At 40.6% G+C, this 13765-nt stretch overlaps 1 protein-coding gene across 1 annotated transcript; it reads left to right on the forward strand.

Moving 5' to 3' along the window:
* Positions 1–1930: 1930 nt before the first annotated feature.
* LOC115461994 (olfactory receptor 5V1-like) lies at positions 1931–3802 on the forward strand. Its single transcript, XM_030192042.1, has one exon. The coding sequence runs from the start codon at positions 1931–1933 to the stop codon at positions 2885–2887; it is 957 nt and encodes a 318-aa protein (XP_030047902.1). The 3' UTR covers positions 2888–3802.
* The last annotated feature ends 9963 nt before the right edge of the window (positions 3803–13765 follow it).

Consider the following 13765-nt stretch of genomic DNA (forward strand, 5'->3'; position numbering starts at 1 on the left):
TGATATGGAGTCTATGAAATGAATAAATGGATAAGTGATGAGAGAAGCACAGGAGGGCAGAATCATAATAGCTCCACATGGATTTAGAAAAACACCAGAAGTATAGTGGGAGTGGCTGACTGAAAGGATATCTTTTATTGTTTGCAATAATTTTGCTGAATATGTGGTCTCAGTATATCATTGTTGTGTGCCACTTCTGAGTTCATTTCAGAGATACTATAGAAGCAAGAATTAGTTCATTCTCTTGCTTGACCTTTCTACTTCAAGGGGTACAATAAAATTAAAGGACCTCAAAAGAAAACAAGCTCAAAGGTCGTATCAAAGTGTTTTTGGGAGCTGGCCCCGTGACTTAGATGGCAAGTTTGCCCAGTGCCATTCGGACAAGGTATGAATGATGAGGCTGCCAGGGCTGGCTTTCTTCTTATAAAACCTTTTAAAATTAAAGTGGTCTTACTACTCTTACATTAAAGTGATGATCTGGCAGGGTTCATGATTTGTGCAGGAGGTGAGCCATCGCTGGTGGTGGCGGTGCAACGTGCTGTGTGCAAGTGCGACTTAAAATAAAGTCAAGCGAGCTGGAGCAAGTTTGTGCCATTCAAGGCAAGGTATAGCTTTTTCTTATAAGGAATTAGGAACCTTTTTAAATTAAACTGGTCTTACTACTCTTGTTGATATTTGCAAATGGAACCTTACATTAAAGTGATGATCTGGTGGTTCATTTGTGCTGGTGAGCCATTGCTGGTGGCGGTGCAAGTGCGACTTAAAATAAAGTCAAGTGGAGGAGCTGGAGCAAGTTTGTGCCATTCAAAGGCAAGGTATGATAGCTTTTCTTATAAGGAGGGGGAGGGCAGGGAAGAGAGGAGAAATGTTGGGCAGGAATGGAGGAAAGGAAACACAAAGGAAGGAGATGCACATGGATGGAAAGGAGATGCACATGGATGGAAAGAAGACACTGCATAAAACAGAAGACACTGAGACCAAAGTGAATAGAAAAACTAAATGATCAGACAACAAAGGAAAAAAAAAAGTATTTTATTCATGATTTATTAATTGGAATATGTCAGGTTTTGGAAATGTGCATCTGTGATATTTTTCATGTAAGTTTCAATTTTTGTAGTATTGCTGCATGCTGACTTCTTGAGGTAACTTTCCAGTTCAGTATTTTGCCTTCATGTGTTTTTCAGGTGTGATCAAGGAAGGTGCAGTATTCTGCTAACGTATAGTTTGCAGCCCTTTTTGTTTTTTGTTTTTTTTTTCACTAGGTTGTGCACTGGTGTTTTAGAGCCCGGTTTAATTACAGTTGCCTTTCCACGCCACGCATAAAGTTGTAGCTCTTCCTGTCCTTGGAATTAGTGCTGTTTATGGTTTCATGATAGCATTGTGCTTATTATTTCAATCAGTTTTTTGTACAAGTTTAGCTTCATTTGTCTTTATTTTAAATTTCATAAATAAAAAAATTTTCTAAAAATGAAATAATCTTATCAATGGGGTGGAGCTAGGGGCGGGGCTGTGGTGGGTGGGACTAGGATGGGGCAGGGCTAGGATGGGGCCCCACCAAATTGGTCTGCATAGGGCCCCGCACTTGCTAAGACCGGCCCTGGTCATATGTATAACTTGACTTCAACATACAGTTTTGTGTTGCATCCTAGATTGACTTCCGATGCAGGCACTGTGATGCTCAAGTCTTTGAATAAAGCAGTCTTGAAGCCCTTTGTGCTGTTTTTTTGTTGTTAATCTATGAGTAGGGCATGGTGATATGACCAATAGGAACTTCTGATTCACTGTTGCAGCCAATCCAGAATCTGGAAAAGTAGATCTAGGTCATTATACTTTTTATACCTCCTTTCATCTTAATACCAAAGTGGTTTGTAATATAAATAATGGCATATTGTATTCTTGTGTTTTCAGAGATCAGGAAAAGCAAAAAAATATGGAAGGAAGGAATGGAACTATTATATTAGATTTCATCCTACTGGGAGATCAGTATCTTCTAAAGCATTCAACACTTCTGTTTGCCCTGCTGCTGATCATCTACAACCTGAGCCTAATGGGAAACTCCCTCATTCTCTTTATCATCAAAATGGACCCCCGCCTCCATACTCCTATGTACTTCTTTCTCTCTAACTTGTCCCTCCTGGAAATCCTCTATATTTCAGCCAGTGTACCAATCATTCTAGCCATCTCTTTGGGCCATGACAAAACAATCTCTGTCCAAGGCTGCTTGATACAAATCTTCTTTATGCATTTCTTGGGGTGCTCAGAATGCTTTTTATTGGCCGCAATGGCATATGATAGATTTGTGGCCATCTGTATGCCACTGCATTATGGCATGCTGATGAAGAAGAGCATCTGCTTTCAGCTGGCTGCTAGTTGCTGGATCTCTGGTTTCCTGGATGCCTTGGTGATGGATGTGCTGACATCTAAGTTGACCTTCTGTGGCCCAAATAAAGTGGCCAATTTCTTTTGTGATATTCCACCACTTTTGAAACTGGCATGCACAGACACTCACACCACTGAGACCATGCTTAATTTGGCAGTTATTATAGTGGTCTTCTTACCATTTTCTTTTATAGTAATGTCTTATGTTTTGGTCATCAGAAACATACTAAAGATCCGTTCTGCTAAAGGCCGGCAGAAGGCCTTCTCCACTTGTGCAGCCCATCTTACTGTGGTCAGCTTGTTTTATGGAACAATTATCGTCACATATTTCAGCCCTGCCTCTGGCTCTGCCTCCAATAAAAACAAGCTGGTCTCTTTGGTGTATACAGTCCTCACACCCATGCTGAATCCCCTTATCTACAGCCTAAGAAACAATGAAGTCAAAGAAGCTCTGAAAAAAGTATTTGGCCAAAAATGTGTAACTTTAGGTACCAGGACAATAGCATAACTTACTGTGTACTGACTACTGATACCAAATTGCAGTCACATGACCACCAAGACATTGTTAAGTGAGATTTCTAATAAGACTAGTGCAGACTGTGTCCTGATTGCTGCTACCAGTGGCGGTTATGTGACCACCAAGACATAAATGTGCTCTCCCCAGCTCTTTAAATTGAACTTACTGGTGGTGTATTACACCACAGGTGTGTGCCAAAGGCATGCACCCAAAGATCAAGTCATGCTCCTTTGGTTTGCTCCTTGGGGCAAGCTCCATAATTTTAGAATGAAAATAATGGCAATGAAAAGGAAACTACAAGTTTCACAGGTTTTAAAGTTTTTAAAAGGTGGGTGGTTGTTTTTATTTCTTTTTCTGTTGCAAATTTTTATAATGGAGAAGGGTATACCAATACCAGTTTTGAGGGGTAATAAGCCATATTCCAGTGCTGGTCATCACACTTTTTGGCCTTCTTTTGTGCAACACTTGAAGCCACAGCTGGCCCCAAAATTGACTGGTGTTCGAGATTTGCATTGTATATTGTAGAGCCTTCAAGTCTAAGACCTCATTGGTATTAGATTTTATTACTGAATTTAATAGCGATCTTTTGTGTCTGACAGAAACATGGTTACCTACTGCTGAGGGTAGCATTTCTTTTCCATTTGGTGCCTCCTAATTAAGGGCCCATTTCTTCATCTGGGCTATCTTATATTTGGGGACATTCCCTTTAAGGAAAATTCTAGCTGTGGCTAAGCTTTATGAAGAGGTCTTAATGGTTAAAATTGATTTTAGTAAACCGCTATATATAAGATTATTTTATTGTCCCCTGGGATTGAACACAGTGATCTGGGACAAAATTTACCAGACAAGAGCAGAGTTAAATGTATAATAACTGAACATTATTATTTGGGGGGGATTTTAATACATGTATGGATATAATTGTAGCAGCCAGTACTTTTTTTTTAATCTTTTTGATTGCTTACACAGGCCTGACTCAATGGATGGGTGGCCCCACACATGAGAATAGACACATTTTAGATTTCATTTTCTTTGACCAGAAAGAGAATAATAAAATATCTGTACCTATCTCTCAACCACTCTCTTAGACCAATCATTATAGCATTATTTTTTTTTAAATGACTGTTTTGGGAAATATCGATAACACTACAGAGATTGTTGCCTACTCTACACAAACGTTGGCTGTTATTGATCTGTACCAATTGCTGCCTTTATTTTCTGCTTTTCCAAGTGCTTCTGTAGCTGAGACTTTAGATAGGCAGATGGAATTGTGAAATGATGTTTGCTTGAGAGATTAAATTCTTTGGCCCCCAATCAGAGGAAACGTTACCCAAAAACTAGACATATCCATGGTATCCTAGTGGGCTCATGTTATTGAAATGATGGGTAAGACGGGCAGAGCGTCAGCGGCATAAGAGTCATAATTTAGATAAGAAACAGTTGTGTAGGCAACTCCAACATTACTTTAATCAACAGGTGAAACAAACCAAGAAAAATTACTATTCCAATATTATTAAAAAAGCTAGAGATCCTGCCCAAAACTTATTCTCTGTTGCGAAAAAGTTATCGAGAGGAATGTTACACCATCACTGGATGATTTGGGAGACTACTTCCAAAGGAAAATTAAAACTCTGTAAGCATCATTGCCAGTAGTTTTATCTAATTCCATAGATGGACAGGGACCAGTAAATTCTGACTTGCCATTGGTGACAACATGGCAGTGTTCTCTGACATCATTCTAAGACCATATCTCGTATGAACAAAACATATAATGGTAATGATCTCATCCAAGCAAAATGGCTTACAATTAATAAGCATGGCCTCTTGCCTTTATTGTTGCTATGGTTAATCAGAGTCTGTATGCAGGACCGATTGTGAAATCACAAAAGATGGACATGCTGGACCCTTCAAACTATAGACCCATTTCAAATCCTTGTATTTCATTTCTAAGGTTGTAGAAAATATTGTAACACAATAACTTGTGAACTATGTGGAAACCTCTAACTTACTTTACCCCTGACAGTCAGGATTTAGGCATGGATGCAGTACTGATGATTTTACTTAGTGAGATTAGAGGTACTCTTAATGCTAAGGAGCTGGAGATAGCAGTTTTGTTGGAATTAGCATCAGAATTTGGCTTGATGTATCGTAGCCTCCTCCTTAAGAACCTTGAAGCTATTGGACTTGGGGCAAGAGCCTTAAAGTGGTTCTAATCTTTTTTGTCAATCTAAAAAAATTCTTTAGGATGTGGTTTGTGACAGGATTCAGTGCTATCACCAAACATCTTTTTAAGTCCACGGTTTACCATCATCCAGTCTTTTGATATACACTTCCATTGTTAATGTGAAGACATTCTTTTGCTAGAAAGGTTAAGGCAACGGCCCCAGATTCATCCTTGTCTTCTATCTCCTCTTGGCTTACTAACTACAGGATGGTGTTAAATAAAGAACAAAATAATGGCATGTTGGATTATTGGCCATCTAAACCAGTGGTGTGCTGGAGCCGGCTCGCACCGGCTCGCAAGAGCCGGTTGTTAAATTTTCTTCTGGCTTGCGAGCCAGTTGTTGAAAATAGCGAGCCGGCTCTGGCTCTCCGCCCTCCCTCCTCCCGGATCCGCCTCACCGCCCGCTTGTTTTTTAAATTCTTCGCTTCCAGCGCCGAGTCGCCAACTGTCCTGAGTACTCCCTTGCCGATTTGCGCTTTAAAAGTGGCCGCCGAGACTTCGACTGAAGTCTCGGCGGCCATTTTGAAGCGCGAATCGGCAAGGGAGGACTCAGGACAGTCGGCGACTCGGCGCTGGAAGCGAAGAATTTAAAAAACAAGCGGGCGGTGAGGGACCGGATCGGGAGGGAGGAGAAGAAGAATTCACAAAACAACTCGGGAGGCGGTGGCAGGGGGGAAAAGAGAGTCGCTGCTGGGCATGAGTGGATGGAGGGGGTCGCTGGACATGGGTGCATGCAGGGCAGGGGAGAGAAGGGTCACTGCTGGACATCTGGGTGCATGCAGGGCAGGGCAGAGGAGGGTCACTGCTGGACATGGGTGCATGCAGGGCAGGGGAGAGGAGGGGAGAGAGAAGAAATGCTGGACATGGATGGAGGGGAGAGAAGAGTGAGGAAGGAGATGAGATGAGGGAAAAGGAAGAGAGGAGAAAAACTGCACATGGATGAAGAAAATAGGCAGAAGCTGAGGACCAGAAATGAAGAAGAAAGGAGGAAAGAAATAAATGGAAAGGAAGCCCTGGAAACGGAGTTAAGAGGACAGATAGCAGCAGAATCGGATACTGGGCCAGCATGATCAGAAAAACAGTCACCAGACAACAAAGGTAGAAAAAAAATCATTTTATTTTCATTATAGTGTTTGGAATATGCTCACTTTGAGAATCAGGTGCTCAGCATTAAAAGTTTATATTTATTTACTTATTTATGGCATTTTATCCCACATTAAACATGAATTAGATTGGAACCTGGGATCATTTAATTTTTTTTCCTGGAGAGACTAATGCATTGCCCCCCTCCCCCGCTATAGCCAGCTCTGCAATTTTGGGGGGGCGCAGAGGTGGACCGGGGAGAGAGCCTGTTGTTAAAAATTTACCAGCACACCACTGATAAACCATCCTGTGTTGACCTGTTCCAGTCCTGGATAGGTTTAAATATTTAAGGGTATTAATTGATTATCAGCTATCATTTACAGACCAAGTTTCTTTTTTGATGAAAAGGGGATATGATTGAGGTCTACAAATTACAGAGTGGTGTGGAGCAGGTGAAGGTGAATAAATTTTTCACTTATTCAAAAAGTGCAAAACCCAGAGGACACTCAATGAAATTGCATGGAAATACTTTTAAAACAAAAAGGAGGAAATATTTTTTCATTCAGAGAATAGTTAAGCTCTGGCACTTGGACAAGTTCCTGTAGAAAAAGTGCATTGTTATTGAGATGGACATGAGGGAAGCCGCTGCTTGCCCTGGGATTGGTAGCATAGAATGGTGCTACTAATTTGGTTTCTGTCAGGTGCTTGTGTCCTGGATTGGTCACTACTGGAAGCAGAATACTAGCCTAGATGGACCATTGGTCTGACCCAGTATAGCTATTCTTATGTTCTTATGCAAAAGGAACTCCGTGTAATTGATAAGAAAGAGCACAAGCATGCTGAGAATGCTATCACATCACACACACACAAAAAGAAAAAAAAAACGGAATCACTCTATGACCCACCACCACACACACATTGGCACAGTTAGTCCAGGGAGCCATTGAAAGTTAGCTTTAAAAAATGAGCTTTGAGTGATGACTTGAACTTAGGAAGGGAAAGTTCAGACCTATGAAGAGGTGGGAGGTTGTGCCAGAGTTTAGGAGCCAGAAAAAAAAAAGGTAGAAGATTTTGTGGAATTGTAGTATGCAAAGCTAGGGAGGAGTGGAGGACTAAGCGGTGGGCGTCAAAAGATTGGAGGGAGTGAGCAGGGCTACAGGAAATAAAGACTGAAGAAAGATAAGCAGGACAACCAGAGCGGAGGACCTTATGGGTCAGTACCAAGATCTTAAACCATGACCTGTAGGAAATGGGTAACCAATGTAATTGAAGGAACAAAGGAGTGACATGGTTGAACTTTGTGGCCTATAGTAATAGTTGAGCAGCTGAGCTCTGTAGTGTCTGGAGTTGACACAACCTGAATTTGTGATGTACCAGCATAGATAGAATTATGATTACAATGCCTTTCTACATTACACCAATTACCATCATCAGAGCCTTAAGAAAAATCTACCTCTGTATCAGTTCCTCTGGCTGAGAAGGATCTGTTCAGATTTTGAAGATTTTAACAAGCACACAACTATCATGACACACAAATTTGAGAAAAGAGGATAGCCCAAAAATCACATACAATCTGGATATATACAAGAGCTCTGGCAGAGGATCAGGAAGAACTTCTCACATCTATCAGAGAGAGATTGTATGCACTATCAGGTTCTCTCACTTGGCGAGCCAGATCCAGAAATACATAAGATATCATTGGCACATCCTCGAAGGCCATGTATGATTCAAAACAAACACTTAGTAGTGGCCTATTCGAGAGAAAAGAACCTTAAGGAGAAACTTGTTCCTTCCTGCCTCCCTGATTTGCCTATTTCAAATGCAAAACAGAATCATCTGGGACATTCCAAGTGTGGAGTGTAAGCATGTGATGGAAACCGCCTCATTCATGCATCCACGAAAAAAGAAGGACTATAAACTCTTGCACACATCTGATTGCAATACAGTTACTGTCATTTTCATCACACAGTGTCCAAGTTAGTTATTATACATCAGTAAGACAAAGAGAATGATTAAAACTAAGATCATAGAACATTGTGGCAACATCAACAATTGTAATGAATCAGCACCTCTTGTCAACCACTGGTAGTCTGTAGGTCATATCATACTTGATCTTCAATTTCTTGTCTTCAAAGTGTTCAAAAGCAATTGGTGAAGAAAGAATGTGGATAGTCTACTGTTCCATGAGGAACAGAAACTCATTTACACTTTTCAAACTCCATCCCATTTTGTCTAAATCTAGAAATAGATTATAGACCATTTCTGTAAGAAAAGATGCTGTATCAGAAGAGTCTTATTCAATTTATAGCATACCAGAGAATAAGAAAATCCTAGATATTGAACACTTGCACATTTCACATTATTCTTCAATACAGATGATATAGGGTTCACTCATCACTATTTATAGATTACATATACTCCAGTTTACAGAATTACAAACTGAGTCCTCATTCCATGACTTTTTAAAATTAAAAAGCTAAGAACATTTTATATATAAAATGTTCTTAGTGAGTCTACCACCTATTGCTCTTTTATGTTTTTGACTCAGTTCCAAAGTACATTGTTCTTTTTGTGCCATTCATCGTTATTCATTATTCCTTATGCTTTTGAATCTGTTTCATGCATGCTCTCATATATGTTTAGTGTTTTAAATTGGTTTTATAGACTTTTACAGTACATTTGTCTTTTTTGGATTTTGGATTTCCCGTATCTTTTAAATTACCACTACCTAGTATAATATACATTGAGCTAATGTTAGAATAAGCCTACTCTCTGATTGCATTTTTACAGATAGCATTACCAAAGGTATGTCCTTATGGTTTTCTCTCATTTTTTTTTCCTTTTTCTGAAATATTAGAATTAGAACAACAAGGTACAGGCTATACCTGGGACATATTAACAATCATATGATTTAATCATTAAGTATTAGAAGCACCAAAACAGCTAGCACTGACAACAGGGATCAGTTCCACCTAATCTATACACTGCATATCATAAGAAAATATTTTGAGAGTGAGCATAGCAATAATTGAAGTATGAACTAGAGAGCTGCACGGCTTCCATCCCCGCGGGATTCCCGCAGGGACGGAGGTAGTTCCTGTGGGGTTCCCGCGGGGACGGAAGCTGTTCTGCGGGGTTCCCGCGGGGACGGAATCAGTTCCTGCGGGGTTCCCGCGGGGATGGAACCAGTTCTGTGGGTTTCCCGTGGAATTGTAAGCTCCACCTGCACCAGCCTCTCATCTACCGAATACCAATTTCTTTGAGTGCTGTCTCCTCCTCCTCCTCCTCCTTGCTTTAACAGCATAAATGTGGAAAGTCTGCCATTAAGGAGGTGGTAGAGTCATAAATGATGACGGAATTCAAAAAGGCATGGGATGAACACAGAGGATCTCTAATTAGAAAATGGAAGTTATAAAAAACCTAACCTTAAATGGCTGCATGTGTGTGGATGTGTCAAGTGACGCTTAGATGGCAACTCTGGCTATGATGAACTAGGGCTGATACCTGGCAGACTTGTATGGTCTGTGTCTCATACATGGCAATCTGGTGTAGGATGGGCTGGAAAGGGCTTAGACAGCAACTTCAGTGGCTGGAACATGAGGACAGTGCTGGACAGACTTTTATGGTCTGTGTCCCACAAATGAAGACATGAATAGGCTGGAGTGGGCTTCGATGGCAACTCCAGCAGTTGGAACATAAGGATGGGGCCAGATAGACTTCTGTGGTCTTTGTTCCAGAAACACGAAAGAAAGACCATAATCAAGTATATAATATCACACTTGTTGATTTAATGATGAATTGATCATGAGTGTGACTATTGGGCAGAGTGGATGGACCGTTCAGGTCTATTTGCTGTCACTTACTATGTTACTATTAATCCTCTTTGCTCCCAGGCTGGTGCACAGACCTCAGCTCTGACACAGGCACGAGAATCAGATGTCACCTGACCTACTGGCGCGTGCATGTGGCGACCTCTCAGCACACACTGCCAGTGAATCAGAGACAAATCTTACATGTGCGCACCAGAGTGTTCCAAGTTCCAACTTCCGTTCCTTCCTTGCCTACAGTGCTGTGGCTCAAATCCAGAGAGAGACTGAGGGAGCTGACTGGAACTTTCTTTTATGTACTATTAAATTCTTACGGGGATGGGTGGGGATGGGTTAAATTCTTGCGGGGACGGGTTGGGATGGTTTACATTTTTGCGGGGATGGGTGGGGATGGGTAAGATTCCAGTGGGGACGGGTGGGGATGGGTAAGATTTCTGTCCCCGTGCAACTCTCTAGTATGAACCGAACAATGACCAAACAAAATAGATTATTAGTTACCAAGCTCCTTACAGAATTTTTTCAAGGGGGTGCAAAGTTTTTCATATGAAGCAAGGGCTCCAAATTTCTCTGCTACAATTTTCTCAGATTTAGCATATAAACAGATAATGTTTGACCATGTAGTGCATCAAATTGGGATGAATACTTCCAACTCGATAGGATAGATTTAATAGCAATCAGTAATAAACACTTTAGAAACCATGCTTTATGTAGACAAAGTTTAGTTTTCAGACCCAATTCACCAAACATAATGAAGGACAGTGATAGATGGTCTTGCATGTAAAACACCCTATATATCGTATGTTATACAGCAAATAACTTTGAGAGCAATGATAAATTATGTGAACTATGATACCAACCTACAGTTTACAAGACCAGTATTTGTTGCTTTTTGAGTTGTTGACTTTAGAAAGCTTTAGAGGCAGTGGTGTGCTGGAGCAGGCTCTCACAGGCTCGCAAGAGCCGGTTGTTAAGTTTTTAAGAATTTTGGGAGCCGGTTGTTAATGTAGGACCCTCCAAGGCTACTTTAACAACTGGCTCCCAAAATGTGGGCTTGGACCCCCTGCTGAATTCTCTTTTACTTTGCTGGTGGGCATGCTGAGCCCTGCCAGCCAAGTAAATAGACTAATGCTGCTCCCCGCTCCTTGTTTCCAGCTCTGTGCAGCAGGCTGGGACTTCTCGAGCATATGAGAGAAGTACCAGCATGCTGCTCAGAGCAAGACGTTGGGAGTGGTGGCAGTCCATTTATTGGCTGCCAGCAAAGGTATGCCTAGCGTGCCCGCATGAAGGGAGGGAGGAGAGAGAGGCAAGTGTTGCTTCCCCCCCCCCCCCCCCCCCCCCCCCCCGGCCGCCCCTGGCCCTTCCAACTGCAGATCTGGCTTCGTCCGGAGAAAGAGCCTGTTGTTAAAAATTTACCAGCACACCCCTGTTTAGAGGGGTCCAGTAGGCCCTGTGCATAAGAAAATATGCAGATTGTATTATAGATGCAGAGCAAAGGGATTTAAAATTAGATAGCCATGTCTCCCTTCTATTGTTTCTCGTTAATTTTGAACTTCACATCATGTGACCATACACTTTGTAAAGCAGTTGAATTAGTATATTTAGCAGCCTGCAGAATTATATACCAATTAGAACCTTCCCCTTTTTTATCTAAGATAGATTAGAGTAGAGGAGAGGCCTAATGGTTAGTGTAGTGGGTTGTGGACCTAGGGAAACAGGTTCAATTCCCACTGCTGCCCAATGGTCAGCAGTGGGTTAACATACTGGGGAGCCAGATTCAATTCCCTCTGCAGTTCCATATGACCCTGAGCAAGTCACTTAGCCCTCCATTACCCCAGGTACAATATACTTAAGATTGTGAGCCCATCATGGACAGTGCAAGTATCTGAATAGTTATATGTAAACCATCTCAATTTGTGCTTCAAAAGAGGCAGTATATCAAATTGAGAAACTTAAACTTATTGACATAATACTAGGCAAGTGGATTCATTTTCAGAGTTTGTGGGCGACCAACAACTGCCTTAATATAATGGAAAAGTTGCAGCCATCTGTAATATTGGTTGGTAGGTAACCGAAACGTTTTACAAAAAGCATCAAATGAAGATCAAAGTTGTAAATTCCTCAAGACATGGCTAAAAAGAAGACACCTGGTCCAGACGGATTGACCGTGGAATTTTAACAAGCATTTAAAGTATCGTTGATGCCTCATCTGGAATCTTATTATGACTACCTTTTAAATTTTGGGAACATGTCTGGCTCATTCATAGAAGCTACTATTTTAGTGCTGCTTAAGCCAAATACAAATCTGCTTAATGTACAGAACTATCAACCTTTAGCTCTCAGAAATATGGATGCAAAATTTTATGTGAGAATACTGGCAAGCAGATTACAACGAGTACTTCCACATTTAATATAAACCAATCAAAATGACTTCATGCATGGAAGAATGTCTTCTGACAATACAAGACTGTTCACTAATGTTATAATGCAAGCTAATCTCGCACCACAACTGGTTGTGGCCACAGATCTGGATGCAGAAAAAGCTTTCAACCATATGGAATAGCCTTTCATTTTTAATGTGTGGTTTGGATTCACACTTGCTTTTATAAATATGATTAAGATTCTTTACATAGCTCCAACAATTAGGATATAGATAAATAATTCATTATCATCACCATTTCAACCGTCAAGAGTAACTAGACAAGGATGGCCTCTATCGCCACTTCTGCTTAATCTGGCATTGGAACCTCTGTTATTAGTGATGACATAATCCTGGTATAGAAGGAATCAAATGTGAGAATGCAGAAACTAAGATTTTGGCTTATGCTGATGATGTATTACTGTACTCAACTCCAGACTTGACACCAACCATTTCGGATTTCATAAGTCAATATGCAAAAAGGCTATGGATATAAATTGAATACATCTAAAATGAGATTATGCCACTTAATCATGTTATCTATAGATCGGATTTTAAAAATTATGACTTCCAATGGTCACTTGAGAAGCTCAAATACTTAGGCATCTACTTTGGTCCATCGATCGAGGAAACAACATAATACTTGTATTCTAGAGTCAGTTCATAAATTGACAGAAAGATGGTCCATATGAAAACTATCCTGGTTGGGGCAATTGGACATGATCAAAATGATTGCCTCCAAGATAAATTACACATTGAGTATGCTCCCTTTCCTTCTGAGTAAACAAACATATAATAAGATTGAATCCTTGTTGTCCAAATTTCTATGGAATAACAAGATTCCACATATTGCTCCCATTATCTCTTAAGACTACATAAATTCAGCTTTTCTGAATTTTCCAATTTGCCAGTATTTAGATAATACTGCCTGCTGATTGAGTTCCTGTGTGACTTCCATAAAAACACTCACTGTGCAGAACAGTAAAGTGTTGCTGGAAGACATTGTTGATCCAGTGGGCAGTAAGACTTACAAAGGATTCAGTTGAGTTTTCAGAAGTCCATGACTCAGTGGTGAAGGAGATTCTTTTACGTTTATCAGTGGCATTTTGCATATTAAGTTTAGTTCTATCATACACTGACAGAATAACCTTTTCTGAAAAATATTTCTTAGATGGCATTTTGCATCTAGGCTCTGGAATGCATGTTAGCTTTTTAACGCCAATGTCTTCAACAATGGAGAAAGTCAAAACAACAATGGCTATCATTTCACTGATAATCTCATGCATCTAGAATGTCTCTGTCCAACTGTTTTTTCTATGACA

Source organism: Microcaecilia unicolor, chromosome 2 (assembly GCF_901765095.1).
Source record: "Microcaecilia unicolor chromosome 2, aMicUni1.1, whole genome shotgun sequence".
In the NCBI taxonomy this organism is placed as follows: domain Eukaryota; kingdom Metazoa; phylum Chordata; class Amphibia; order Gymnophiona; family Siphonopidae; genus Microcaecilia; species Microcaecilia unicolor.